Source organism: Carlito syrichta, unplaced genomic scaffold (genome assembly GCF_000164805.1).
Source record: "Carlito syrichta isolate Samal-C Ts95f unplaced genomic scaffold, Tarsius_syrichta-2.0.1 Scaffold125966, whole genome shotgun sequence".
Taxonomy (NCBI): domain Eukaryota; kingdom Metazoa; phylum Chordata; class Mammalia; order Primates; family Tarsiidae; genus Carlito; species Carlito syrichta.
The window spans coordinates 17,667-30,141 of NW_007070062.1; the positions used below are offsets into that span (position 1 = coordinate 17,667).

Genomic DNA, 12,475 nt, shown 5'->3' on the forward strand with positions numbered 1-12,475 from the left:
AGATTTCCACACTTCATTGTTGGGGGGAGGCCTGCTTGAGTCAAGAAATGTGGTACCACAAGGTGTGCCCTAACAGTTTAGCCACAGTAGGAGTTTTAAGGACTACTGTGTAAGGTCCTGTCCAGCAAGGTTGAAGGGATCGGGGTTGGAGCTCTCGAAGGAGGACTTCATCACCAGGCTGTAGAATGACGGCTGCCCGTGGTTCAGACATGGAGTTGACTTGGGGCAGGGTTTGGTCGGCATGTTCTCGTAGGAGGTGTCTGAGGAGTGAGAGGTAGGGCAGGTAGAAGGCTAGTGGTGGAGGAGTTGTAGGACGGCTGGTGTTAGTGAGAAAAGGCCTACCGTACATCAATTTAAATGGGCTAAGGCTGACCGGTCCCCGGGGAGCCGCATGCACCCTAGTGAGGGCAACAGGGAGCAGAGCGGGCAAGGAAAGTTTTACCTCCAGGGAAAGTTTAGTTAGTTGGTCTTTCAGGTAGCTGTTTGCCCATTCCACCCTACTCGAGGACTGAGGGCGGTAGGGGATGTGAAATTTCCAGACGATGTTGAGAGTTTCGGCCACCAGCTGAGTGTTTTTGGAAATGAATGTTGGGCCATTGTCTGACTGGATGGATGTCGGGAGGCTGAAGCGGGGGATGATGTGCTCCACCAAGGTCTCAGCCACCACCAAGGCTATCTCCGGGCTCGTGGGTAAGGCCTTGATCCAACCGGAAAAGGTATCTACCATTACCAGCAGGTATTGGTACTTTTTGTGTCTTGGCATATGAGTGAAGTCCACCTGCCAGTCCTGTCCAGGGAGACACCCTCGCAGCTGGTGGGCCACCATCCGGCGCCGGAGGTCTCCTTGAGAGGAAACATATGCACAGGTTTGACAGGCCATATGGACCTGGTTGATGGTTTCTCGGAGACCCTGCGGTGAGAAAATCCGGGAAAGAAACCTGTGCATGGCCTCAGGACCAATATGTAAAGACTAGGGGATTGTGGCCACGATTTCCTTTATCTGTGTCTGGGGAAGGATTATCCTGTCTTTGAGGTACATCCACCCCTGTTGCCCAGCCATGGCGCCCTGGCTGAGGAGTCCAATGTGTAAAGACTAGGGGATTGTGGCCACGATTTCCTTTATCTGTGTCTGGGGAAGGATTATCCTGTCTTTGAGGTACATCCACCCCTGTTGCCCAGCCATGGCGCCCTGGCTGAGGAGTCGCTGTTGTTCATTCTCCGAGTACCTGGGAGTTAGGGAGGGAGAAAGAAACAGGACAGGGGTGGCATCCTGATTTGAGGTAAGTTGGCGGGCCGTGGCGTCGACCAGGGCATTTTCTTGGATGACAGGGTCTGTGCCCGTCTGATGGCCTTGACAGTGGATGATGGCTATCTCCTTGGGTTCTTGTAGGGCCTGGAATAAATGTTGAATGGCCTTACCGTTGACCACCAGAGTTCCCTGGGTGGTTAAGAACCCCCTTTCTTTCTATTTTGCCACGACTATGAGTGATAAGGAAAGCATATTTAGAATCGGTATTTACAGTGGTCCAGTGGCCCTTTGCCAGCTGTAATGCTCAGGTGAGTGCCTCCAGCTCCGCCTTTTGGGAAGAAGTCCCTCGTGGTAGTGAGGCAGCTTCTACCATGGCGGAAGGAGAGACCACTGCATAGGCTGCCCTGTGGGCTCTGCCCAGCACCCTAGTTGAGCTCCCATCTACAAAGAATGTGAGATCAGGGTTAGACAGAGGTTGATCAGAGAGTCCCGTGCAAGGGGGGCTAAGGGCCTCTACCAGCTCTACGCAGGAATATTCAGGCAAAACTGAGGAGCTAGCGAAGGGAAGGAGAATAGCTGGATTTAGAAGCGGCAATGAGCCAAGAGACATTTGGGGATGTTCTATGAATAAAAGGTGGAACTCCTGGACCCTAGAAGGGCTTAATAAGGATAATGACTTGTGACCCAAGAGGTCCTGGAGTCTGTGGGGAGAGCAGACCGTAACTGGCTGTTGAAGGGTAAGCTTTAGAGCCTCCTTGGTTAAGCAAGCCACCGCTGTCAGTGCCTGGAGGCAAGGCTGCCATCCCTGGACGGTGGGGTCCAATTGTTTGGACAGGAAGGCAACCAGTCGGTGAGAGGGTCCCACTGGTTGGGCCAGAACTCCAGTCGCGGTCCCAGTTCTTTCCTCAGTGAACAGGAGGAAAGCCTTGCGGAAGTCAGGAAGCATAAGTGGGGTGGGGGGAAGCTAGGAGTATGTCTCGCAAAGTCTCGAAGGCACGGGCTACAGCTAAGGGAGAAGTGAGGGGGCTGGTGGGAGTTTCCTTAGCTTCAGCATATAGTGGTTTAGCAAGTATAGCAAAATTGGGGACCCAATGCCTAAAAAAGCCCACCAGCCCAAGGAACAACAAGATTTTAACACCTGAAGTGGAGGGTAGGAGTTCCCTGATGGAGGTGGTGTGATCCACCATGAGGGCCTTGGAGGTGGGGGGTCAGGGCCACCCCTAGGTAGGTGACTTGTGAGGTAGAGAGTTGAGCCTTGGAAGGGGAGACCCTGTATCCCCGCTGTGCTAGAAAGTTAAGGAGGGAGGCCATATCTCAGAGAGAGGACTCCCTGGAGGGGCTGCACAGGAGGAGGTCATCTACATACTGAAGGAGAGTGCTATATCCAGAGTCATAAGAGGACAGGTCCTCAGCCAACGCCTGGCTGAAAAGGTGGGAACTATCATGGAATCCCTGAGGCAGGACTGTCCAGGTTAATTGTTGGGTCCTATGGATGTCTGGATCCTCCCAAGTAAAGGCAAAGAGTGGCTGGGAGTCTGGAGGTAGGGAGATGGTGAAGAAGGCATCTTTAAGGTTCAGGACTATGAAATGAGTGGTAGTGGGGGGTATCTGAGATAGGAGAGTATATGGGTTAGGGGCCACTGGATGCAGTGGTATTATGGCAGAGTTGATTATCTGTAGATCCTGTACCAGTGGATAAGCACCAGATGGCTTTTTCACTGGGAGGATGGAAGTATTACAAGGGGAGTTGGTAGGAACCAGAAGACCCTGGAGGAGCAGCCGGTTAGCAATGGGCTGGAGGCCCTTGCAATGGGCATGTGAAATAGGAAATTGAGGCCTGGAAGGAAAGCAAGAGGGATCCTTAAGGCGAATGAGGACTGGGGTGTGGTGACTGGCCACCACAGGAGTGGAAGTGTCCCAGACTACTGGATTAACTTTTTTGGGGGAAATGGGGAAATCGGATGAAGGTTGCAGGAAGAAGAGCACAGGCGAGGGCCAGGAGCAAAGTCGGGGGAACTCGGTGTGTGGTGAGGCAAATAGATGCCCTGAGCTTGTACAGAAGGTCTCGTCCCAGCAAAGGGGCTGGGCAGGATGGAATAACTAAGAATGAATGCATGAAGGGACGGCCTTCAAAAAGGCAGGGCACCGGACTGGTCTCCAGAGGCTTGGAGGGTACCCCCAAGATGCCCACAACCAAGACCTGAGAAGGATGTAAAGGCCCGTGGAAGGAGAGTAAAACAGAATAAGTAGCCCCCGTGTCCACCAAAAGGGAGATGGGCTTACCCGCTACCCATAGTGTGGCCCTGGGCTCGGCAAGAGTGATTGGGGTGTTCAAGTCCAGGCGGCTTCAGTTGCCCAGGAGGCCTAGGAGCTCTGGCAAGGGGCCTGTCGGGGGAGCCGGCCCCCTGCAAAACTCTGTCGCAGAGAGATGGTTCCCTCCCCAGGGGGCACTAAAACTTCCAATGTCCCTCTTGTCTGCAGACCGGGCAAGGTCGAGTCAGTGGCCTGGGGTTGGGGCACTGCTTTGCCCAGTGGCCTTCCTGGCCACACCTGAAGTAGGCTCCTGGAAGTGTTCGGGTCTCGGACTGTTTCCTGAGGTGGGGGGGCCTGAGGCCCCTGTTGTGCCGGCCACAGGGCAGTGACTAGAGCTTGGGTTTGAAGGGCCACCTTCTGTTTTAGCCTTTGGGCCCATACGGCCTCGGCTTCCTTCTCTCGGGCATTATAAACCTTAAAGGCCATATTCACTAGGTCTTGGAGTGGAGTCTGGGGGCCCTCCTCCACCTTTTTAAGCTTGTATCGGATGTCCATAGCGGATTGGGTGATAAAGTGGGTAGCTAAGACTGTGGACCCCAGCGGTGAGGAAGGGTTCAAATGAGTGTGAAGGGTAAGAGCCTCTGTTAAACGATTAAGGAAAGAGGCTGGGTTTTCATTAGGCTCCTGTGTGATCTCCCTCAGTTTGTCATAGTTAACGACTTTTTGAGCCGTCTTTTCCATACCTGCAATAAGGCAGCGGACCATCTGATCCCTCCTAGTCCTACCTGTGGCACCATCCTGATAGTTCCATTGTGGGTCCTTGGCAGGCACTGCTGTGGCCCCAACCGGCAAAGAATGGTTGGAGTTATGCACCTGATCAGTGTAGTCCCGTGCTGCTGAGGTGACGTGATCACGCTCCTCGGGAGTGAGGGTGGAGGTCGTGTCACATGAGCTCGTATGCCTGAGTGAGGTATCAAAACTCCTTGGTATAGGCAGTCGGGTTGGCAGAATAGGAGCCTAGGCACTTTTCAATCTGGGACAGGTCCCCCAGGGAGAAGGGAATATGTACCCGAACCAGTCCCTCAGTACCTGCCACCTCCCGGAGATGGCAGTGTAGGATTGTAAGATGGCAGCAGGGTGAGAGTAGGGAATGAGATGGAAGGAGGGCAAGATGGTGGTGATGACAGAAGAGGAGGATATAGCTTGTGGGTGGCTGGGGCAGAGCCAGAAACAGAGAGTCAGGTGTGACATCAACAGGACCAGAGGAGGGAGACAGTGCCTCCGTGGCAGTAGGGATGGAAGTGGATGGGGGAGGGGAGCCGACCGAACCGGGAATGACTGGAGCTGAGGACAAATAAATTAGAGATGGCTGGCTGGGGGAAAGGGCCAGATATAGGAGGGGCAAGACAGGAGGTGAGGCAGGAGCAGACACCAGAGGTCGGATAAGGAGGGGGTTGGGAAAGAGCAGACAGTTGAGAAGAGGCGGATGGGAGGGGAGGAGAAGGAGGGGTAGGAGCTGGAGGAGGAAGGCCAAGGTCCTCCGGAGGATCTGCAAAGGAAGATTCTAACAGAGGGAGAGGCTGATAGCCCCTATCAGGGGATTTGGCCAGGAGAACCTGGGCCGAGGAACATCTGATGGAGAGGTCTGGGCAGGAGTGCAATGCCCAAAAGGCCTGGATATAGGGGACTTCGGACCATTCCCCAGTTCGGTGACAATAATTACTGGGATTGGTGAGGAGGCTGAAATCGAAAGTTCCCTCAGGGGGCTAGCAAGACTGATTGTCCAGAGGATATTGAGGCCAGGCCCGGGAGGAAAGGGAGATCAGCCTCTGTTTACGGATATCTTCGGACAACCCCAGAATAGCCAGATTAGATATGAGACACTGCAAGGGGTTCTGAGCCTCAGTTTTAGAAAGCTGGCTTCCCATGGCCACAACCTCCATTCCTGGGTCCCTAAACAAGCGAGCCCAGCGTCCCAGACCCACTTAGAATAGGGACAGAAAGGAAGATCCGCTTCCGTATATAGGGTTGGCGATCCGGAGATAGGGACATCTCCACTATACCAGAGCCAAAGGCACCATGCCGGAGGGGTGAGCCCAGATGCAGCTGCGATTTTGGACTGGGCACCCCGGAGGGTAGGAGGAGAAGTCAGGGAAAGCAAGGGACTCACCGCATTGTTTGAGGTCCTGGGGCCAGGTCCTGTTTCTGAGAGAGGTCCACAATTGGGAGAGGAGGGGGGACCCCACTGGGGTCCCGCACCATCCTCCCAGATTTCGGCACCAAAGGTAAGGTAAACAAAACCAGACCAGGCGAAACAGCAACAAAGGAGCCAAGAAAAATTTATTAGCTCAATCCGGTCCATGTAACTGTGGGCTGGAGAAAGTCGCGCCCTGCGAGATGGGCGACAGGTTTATAAAGGGCACACTGAGATAAGCTGTGAGGGGGATTGGGGAGAGTGATCACTGGTTGGGACAGCTGTCGCATCTGCTGGTGATTGGCTGAACGGGGTTGCTACTGCTGGCGATTGGCTAAATGGGGGTTGCTAGAGTCACTGTAACAGGTACTGGCTGACTCTGTGGCTGGAGTACTAGTTCCGGTTACTCATTTTGCTGGCTCACTTCTGCCCATTGTTCTCCTCGTCTGGGTTGGAGCCATCTTGTTGAGGCCCACCCCACTCTCCGGTACCTCCGGCCTTACAGCCACCAGGAGCAAATCAAATTCATGGCCCTACACTGGTGTGTGTGTGTGTGTGTGTGTGTGTGTGTGTGTGTGTGTAAAGGTTTTCTCTATGCCCACATCCTTGGCCATTTTGTGGGTTCCTTCCCCCTTATGAATCGTTCTTGAATTTCATTACTCCCTACTTTTTAAATAGATTAAGAATGCTGTTGGGGATGAGGAAGGTTGGCAAGGAAGGAAAGGACTTTGCCCTGGACCCAGATGCCTTAGGACTGGCCCTGGCGATACCCCTGGCTCTTTTCTCATGTCTCCTTCAACCTCTCCCTGTCAGAAAAGAAGACAGGAGATGGTGAGGAGAGGGTGGTAGAATCTGAACAAATACTTGTGCACTATTATGGAGCTAAATGTTTTACTTCATCTGGTTGACATGAGAATTAAAGAGACTATTTATATCCAGCGCCATCCTGAACTTCTATTTCACAAAAGAGGAAACAGTTTAAAGGTGCATATTATCAGTCATCTAACTAGTAAATTTTGGAGCTGGAAGTCAAAACCAGGACTCACTTCAGAGCCCCTGCTCACCTGCCTCCTGCTAAAATACCTGCTGGTACTGACCATAAAGCTCAGGTGTCCCCACCGTCAAAGGAGCCTATAGCTCTGAGTTGGGAATGTCCCCCCCAATCATCGGCACACAAGGGTTGGCCGTGCCTGCCAAGCAAGACGCCAGGCTCTGTGCCAAAACTTCTTTTCAGCTCTTCAGAAGAACAAACACCATTATTTTCCCAGATGGGTTGAAAATGGTGCTTTTGTGCTCCTGTTAAGCCTTTTATTGGAGGCTCTCACCCTGTGGAATTCGATTAAGTTCAAGGCAGCTCATGAGTGTGTGCCAGAGGTGCGTTCTCTTGCCTCCCTGCCATTAGAAGAGCCTTGAGTTCAGACTTGAGCCTTGGGTGGCTTTTAAAAGTGCTGTGTGTACTGACTGACTGGCGCTCTGTGGCTTTGGAGATGAAAACATCGCAATGGAAGAATCCTCAGATATGACGGGGACATCCCTTACTACTCAGAATGGGGGTTACAGTCTTTTGCAGCTTAAGCACGTACCCAGGGTCCACATCAGTGCACTTTCTCAGAGCTGTTATCCTATCATTACAGGTGATATGAGCCTTAGAGGAGTAATTAAGCCAATTAGGGATTGTTACCCTTCGTATATTTTGTGTTAAATCCTCTTTATTAGGAAATAATGCAGAATTTGAAGCTTAATTGATACTTGGCCCAGTTTTAAATATTATTTACCAAAGTAGAGATAGCTAGTCTAATCCATTTAGAACGGTAAGAGCAGACCTATATAAGCTCCATGGGAAAAATAGTGTCTTGATGCTTCTTTAAATCTTTGGAAAGTACCCCAGCTGGCAGCTGGCTTTTTTGGTATTTTGAAAGGGCATATAATAAGCATATATAGAAGTGCATGTGGTAGTTTTCTTCTGGTGGTTTGTTTGTTTTTAAACTAGAGGGCCGTACCTTGCATTTTCTTTTCTCTTGATTTCAAACATCTATCTGGCCCTCAAAACTACCTCCGTTCAGAAACCTCATCTATTTGTGTGGTTTATATTTGGTTGATGTTTATTTGGGTAATCTGAGGTAGCAGAAGAGGAATATATTTAATCAGCTAACCTTTACAATGAGGAACATTTGAAATGTCAGCATTTTATTTCAGAGAACAGGTGAGCTATTGCATTATAAGGCTTTTATTTATTTATTTATTTATACCCTGCGTCTTTCTGAAATTCAGAACAGCTTAGAACAGCTTATAATAAAAGGTAAAAAAATGAAAAAGGAAACAAAGTAAATATTCCAACCAGAAAAGTCAACATAGTTGCTATGATGGAATATAAACCTGTGTCTAAGAGGCATGGAAACAGAGCAAGGCGAGAAACAAATTATATAATGGTTATATTCAAAAGAAGGGTAGAATTTCCTCCAGTTCAAAACAAATACTTAAGCACCTATTATGTAGCCAGATACTGGGTCAGGTACCAGAGGCAAGATAAGTAGGTGTGAATGCTCTTCTCATGAAGTTCGCAGTCTAGCAGGTATGATAAATAAATCTACTGATATATAGCAAACTATACTGTTTTTGGTGTCATTTATGGAAATAGTACCAGTTCCTAAATGTGCTTAAATGTCTCTGGTTTAGAATCCTGCCCTGACACCCCAATCTGAGACCTGAAATATGAAGAGGCATAAACTGTGTTCAGAGACTAGAAGTGGTGGTGTGTGCTGGAGTACCTAGACAGCTGGTATGTCAGAGAAGACAGCAGCACAGAGGACACTGGAAAGGCAGGAGTGATGGCTAGGTCAGCCACATCCCAACACACTGATTAAGCATTACTTTATCAAAGTGAAAATGTGGGTCTAAATAGACAGCTTGATTTCTCAAGAAATATTGGCTTTTTACTGTCAAATTACCATACTTAGTAAATTGCATAATTGTAAGTCCTTTTTTTTTTTTCTAAGCAAGTCTTGGCAACCCTATGTCAGTTCTCAAAACTTTTTTTTAAGTTCACTGGTCCATGAAATCCAAAAAGCTATGAAACGTTGGTCCACTAAGACCCTCCACAAATATGGCTGGAGGGAAAGGAAGATAGTAAAAGCTCAGAGTTGAAGCATGATTTAGTGACAGAATGTCCTCATAGGTCTAAGTTGCTGTCTTCTAAGCACATACATCATGGCTGTCCTGGACAGTTATTCAGATGGAATAATGGACTAGGTCACCTGGCTCATGGGGTGAATAGACATCCAGTCCTGGTTTCTGTTACCAAATCGTTATAGGGAAGACACTATAGCCTGCAGCAGTACACATTTTTCCAGTGGTCTAGCTTAATCCAAACTTATTGAGTCTGTGGAAGAGGAGATATAATAGTATCCCAGTAGGATCTCTGTGGTATTCTTTTAATCCGGTAATTTTATTACCTTTGGGGGGAGGCTGTCTCAAGTGCCAACTGTTCCGATTAATGATGGATCCAGGATCCACAGACTTTAGAAATTAAGCAGACAAGTGGAGTGGTGAGTAGCAGTGGGGGAAGAAGGAAACATCTTAATGTCCCAGTCACTGAGGTAAGTACTTTGCTATCTTACACAAATAGTACATGCATTTGTTAATAGAACACTAATGAGGCAGTTCCTTAAGAGGCTGAGGTAGCTTAGTATCCAGAGATATTGCTTCTCAAAGAAAACGTTGGCTTTAATGATGTCCAATTTTGGATTCGATCTTTATAAAGCAATATTTTTCTTCAGACCTCATTATAAAGCAAAGTAGAAATGGTTCTGGTCAAACAGTTTTTCTGGGAGGATACAGGCAGTCATCCTCAATGGCCATGGAAGAGAAATCCTAACTAACAGTCCTACTTTGGCAAACATGGCCTTCTAAATATGCCTACCAAGAAGAATTTAACTGTAAAATGCATTTGTGGGTTACAGGGTAAGTTGACCTGTTCTATGAATTTCTTTTATAATTGACCAATTATGTTTGAAACTGTGCTGAAAACAATGACTTTACTTAGTTAATGTTCATTCTAATTCCTGGAAATAACACAATTATCCAAATGATTTCCTTTTTTCCCTGGACATCTTTTTCTTTAAATTATACCAATTCATATTCATCGAAAAAAACTAGAAAATACATAGAAGAAAAATTATTCATAACCTTATCATGTAAAAAAAAAATACTAACATTGTATTCATGCTGTCAGATATTTTCTGACATATATATTTTGTGTCTGTGATTATTTTCAAGATGTATGTTGTATTGACCCTGCCTCTCTCAATCTACCTTAGATCAGTGTGTACTCCCACCCTAAAGCATGTAGGGAGTTTAGTGCATGCTCTAAGATTTCTGGAATTTTTCAGACACTCATATTTGTCTTTGTCTCTTTGTCAACATTGGTTATCACATCTCACTTCTTTCAGCCTGTAGCTGTTTCCTTATCTCCATTTGGCAAACAGCTTTCTCCCCAAATACATACAAGATCACTCACAAGGCAGCTTTAAGTCCTTTGCCATTGACTACCTTGCTCCTATCCTCTTTTTTCTGTTCCTCCTCTCCTTTCTTTTTCTGGATTCCCACACCCCAAATTCCTGCTTCTTATTCACAGTGCCTTAGGAAAATGTCTTGATAAGATGGTTTAAGATTTGAGGGCCTAGGCTGAGAAGGAGGGAAAATCCCTAAAAGAAATTGTAGTGGTAGCTTGTAAAATACTTTATAAAATTTTACTCCCACCATATCACACATATGACTTAAAAAAAAAAAGAATGCAATCATGCTATATTCACACTGAAACCTCCTACCTACTGAACTATATTGTTGGAAATAGATTTAAGCTATTTTGACTATTTTACAACCATCAAATTCTGTCTTGTAGTTGTATTATTTCCATTGATTAGATTATTGGTGAAAGTACTCACTATCTGTCTACGAAGTGGATTTTCCCAGTCTGAGTCCTATCATTCATACAATAGCAACCATGAAAATACTCAGCCTCCTGCTATGGGGAGCATAACTGACTGGCAGTGCCAGCTGTAGAACCTCTGGATCTGTTGCCTCATTTGCACATGCTTCCCACGGCTGTTACCAGCCAATCACCGAGCACAGTTGGGGTATCAATGCGGGTCCTTTGCTGCAAGATTTGACTCCTCAGTTGTGTGGCTTTGGCAAACAAACTCTCCATTGATTTGCCTGAAACTTTCTTGGAATACCACTGTAATCCAAGACTCTTCCCACTTCATCTTCTTTCCTTTCTTGTCTCTTTTACAAATGTTAGACCTTCATTTTGGTCTGAAGGTTCTCTTTGTCTTTTCCATCTTCTTATCCTTCTTGGGCATTCTCCCAAAAAATCTGCAGTAACTCTGTCTTGGCATCTGCTTCTCAGAAGAACCCAAAGTAATACACGCATGTAGCAAGTGACTATAAAGAATCACAAAACCTGTTCTTGCAAGCTTGGTGACATATCAAACTCTTGTGTCTTACATACTTGAAGTTCCTTTCACAACAAGTTTACTAGAGGCAGACAATGAAATATTTTAATGCTAACTACTCTTTTGGTATGGGTTTCTGTTATACTTCTATTCATGCAAGAGCAGTTGTGCTTATAAATTTTACCTACAAAAAATATTTTGAGTGTCTCCTATGCTAGCTAGCAAATCCTCCAATACTGATGGATTTGGTTATCACCAAAAGCACTTGCAGCAACTGCTTCTAAAGCCCAAACTCCTGGAGTGCTTGCTCTGAATAGAGTTCTTCAAATAGCAACTAACTGTCCCTAGGGAGTAGATTAGTACCAGTGCATGCAGATATCACTTGGTCGATGTACAAATATTTGAAAGAAGTAAATTACGGTGTAATGTGGGCTTTACCCATGTCAGTAAACAGTAGCATATCTAATGATTGCATAACGGTCAGTTGCACGAATATCCACTTAATCAATTCTGCAAGATTAAGTGTTCAGGTTCCTAATTTTTAACTGTTTCTGATTTAGCAAAGTCTTTCTGTATACTTTGCACAGTGTCAACTTTTCATAGATTATTTTCTCGAAGTAGGATTATTGGGTCAAAAGGCATGCCCAATTTTATCTTTTGTTGCCAATATGTCATCCAGGAAATTTGTTCCAATGTATACTCCAATTATTTCTATATGAGTAGGTTCATTTCTTGTCTCTTATCTTTTGCATGTGGAATTATATATAAAATGTATAATCCAAAGAACAATGAAAAAAATTCAACCCTTGATTCCTCCACTAAAGTTATGAGAGAGAATTTAGAATCCTCCTGTGTTTGCCCCTTTGACATCCCTCTCCATGCCTCTCCTCCCCACAGGTAGCTAGTCTAGGATTTAGTGTTAAGTGGTGCCTTGATTTTTCTTTTATAGTTTTGATAGTTTAATGATTATATGTGTGTGTGTGTCTATATACAAGGGAACCAAAAAAGACCCAGAATTTATTTTTTTAAATTGTGTATTTATTCTTATATGTTTAAACTTCAGTCACCTTCAAAGTACTCTCCATTTAATGCAATACACCTACTGAGATGCTTTTTCCACTACTCAAGACAGTTTTTGAACTAATCAATTTTGATACCTTTTAGTGCTTCTGCCATTTTTTGTTTCTTCTCTTCCACATTGGCAAAATGTTTCCCTTGGAGGACTTTTTCTTTTCTTTTCTTTTTTTTTTCCTTTTTATTTATTTATTTATTTTTATTTTTTTGAGTTGGTGTCTCACTCTGTCGCCCAGACTGGAGTGCAGTGGC

General features: G+C 46.3%; 1 protein-coding gene across 1 annotated transcript in view; it reads left to right on the forward strand.

Moving 5' to 3' along the window:
• Positions 1 to 4,673: 4,673 nt before the first annotated feature.
• Positions 4,674 to 12,475, forward strand: part of HHLA2 (HERV-H LTR-associating 2) — a 56,134-nt gene continuing 48,332 nt past the window's right edge. The window contains exons 1-3 of the mRNA XM_021707789.1: positions 4,674 to 4,744; positions 6,375 to 6,527; positions 7,001 to 7,070. Of these exons, the coding sequence (XP_021563464.1) occupies positions 4,674 to 4,744; positions 6,375 to 6,527; positions 7,001 to 7,070 (294 nt within the window). The remainder of the gene's footprint in view (positions 4,745 to 6,374; positions 6,528 to 7,000; positions 7,071 to 12,475) is intronic.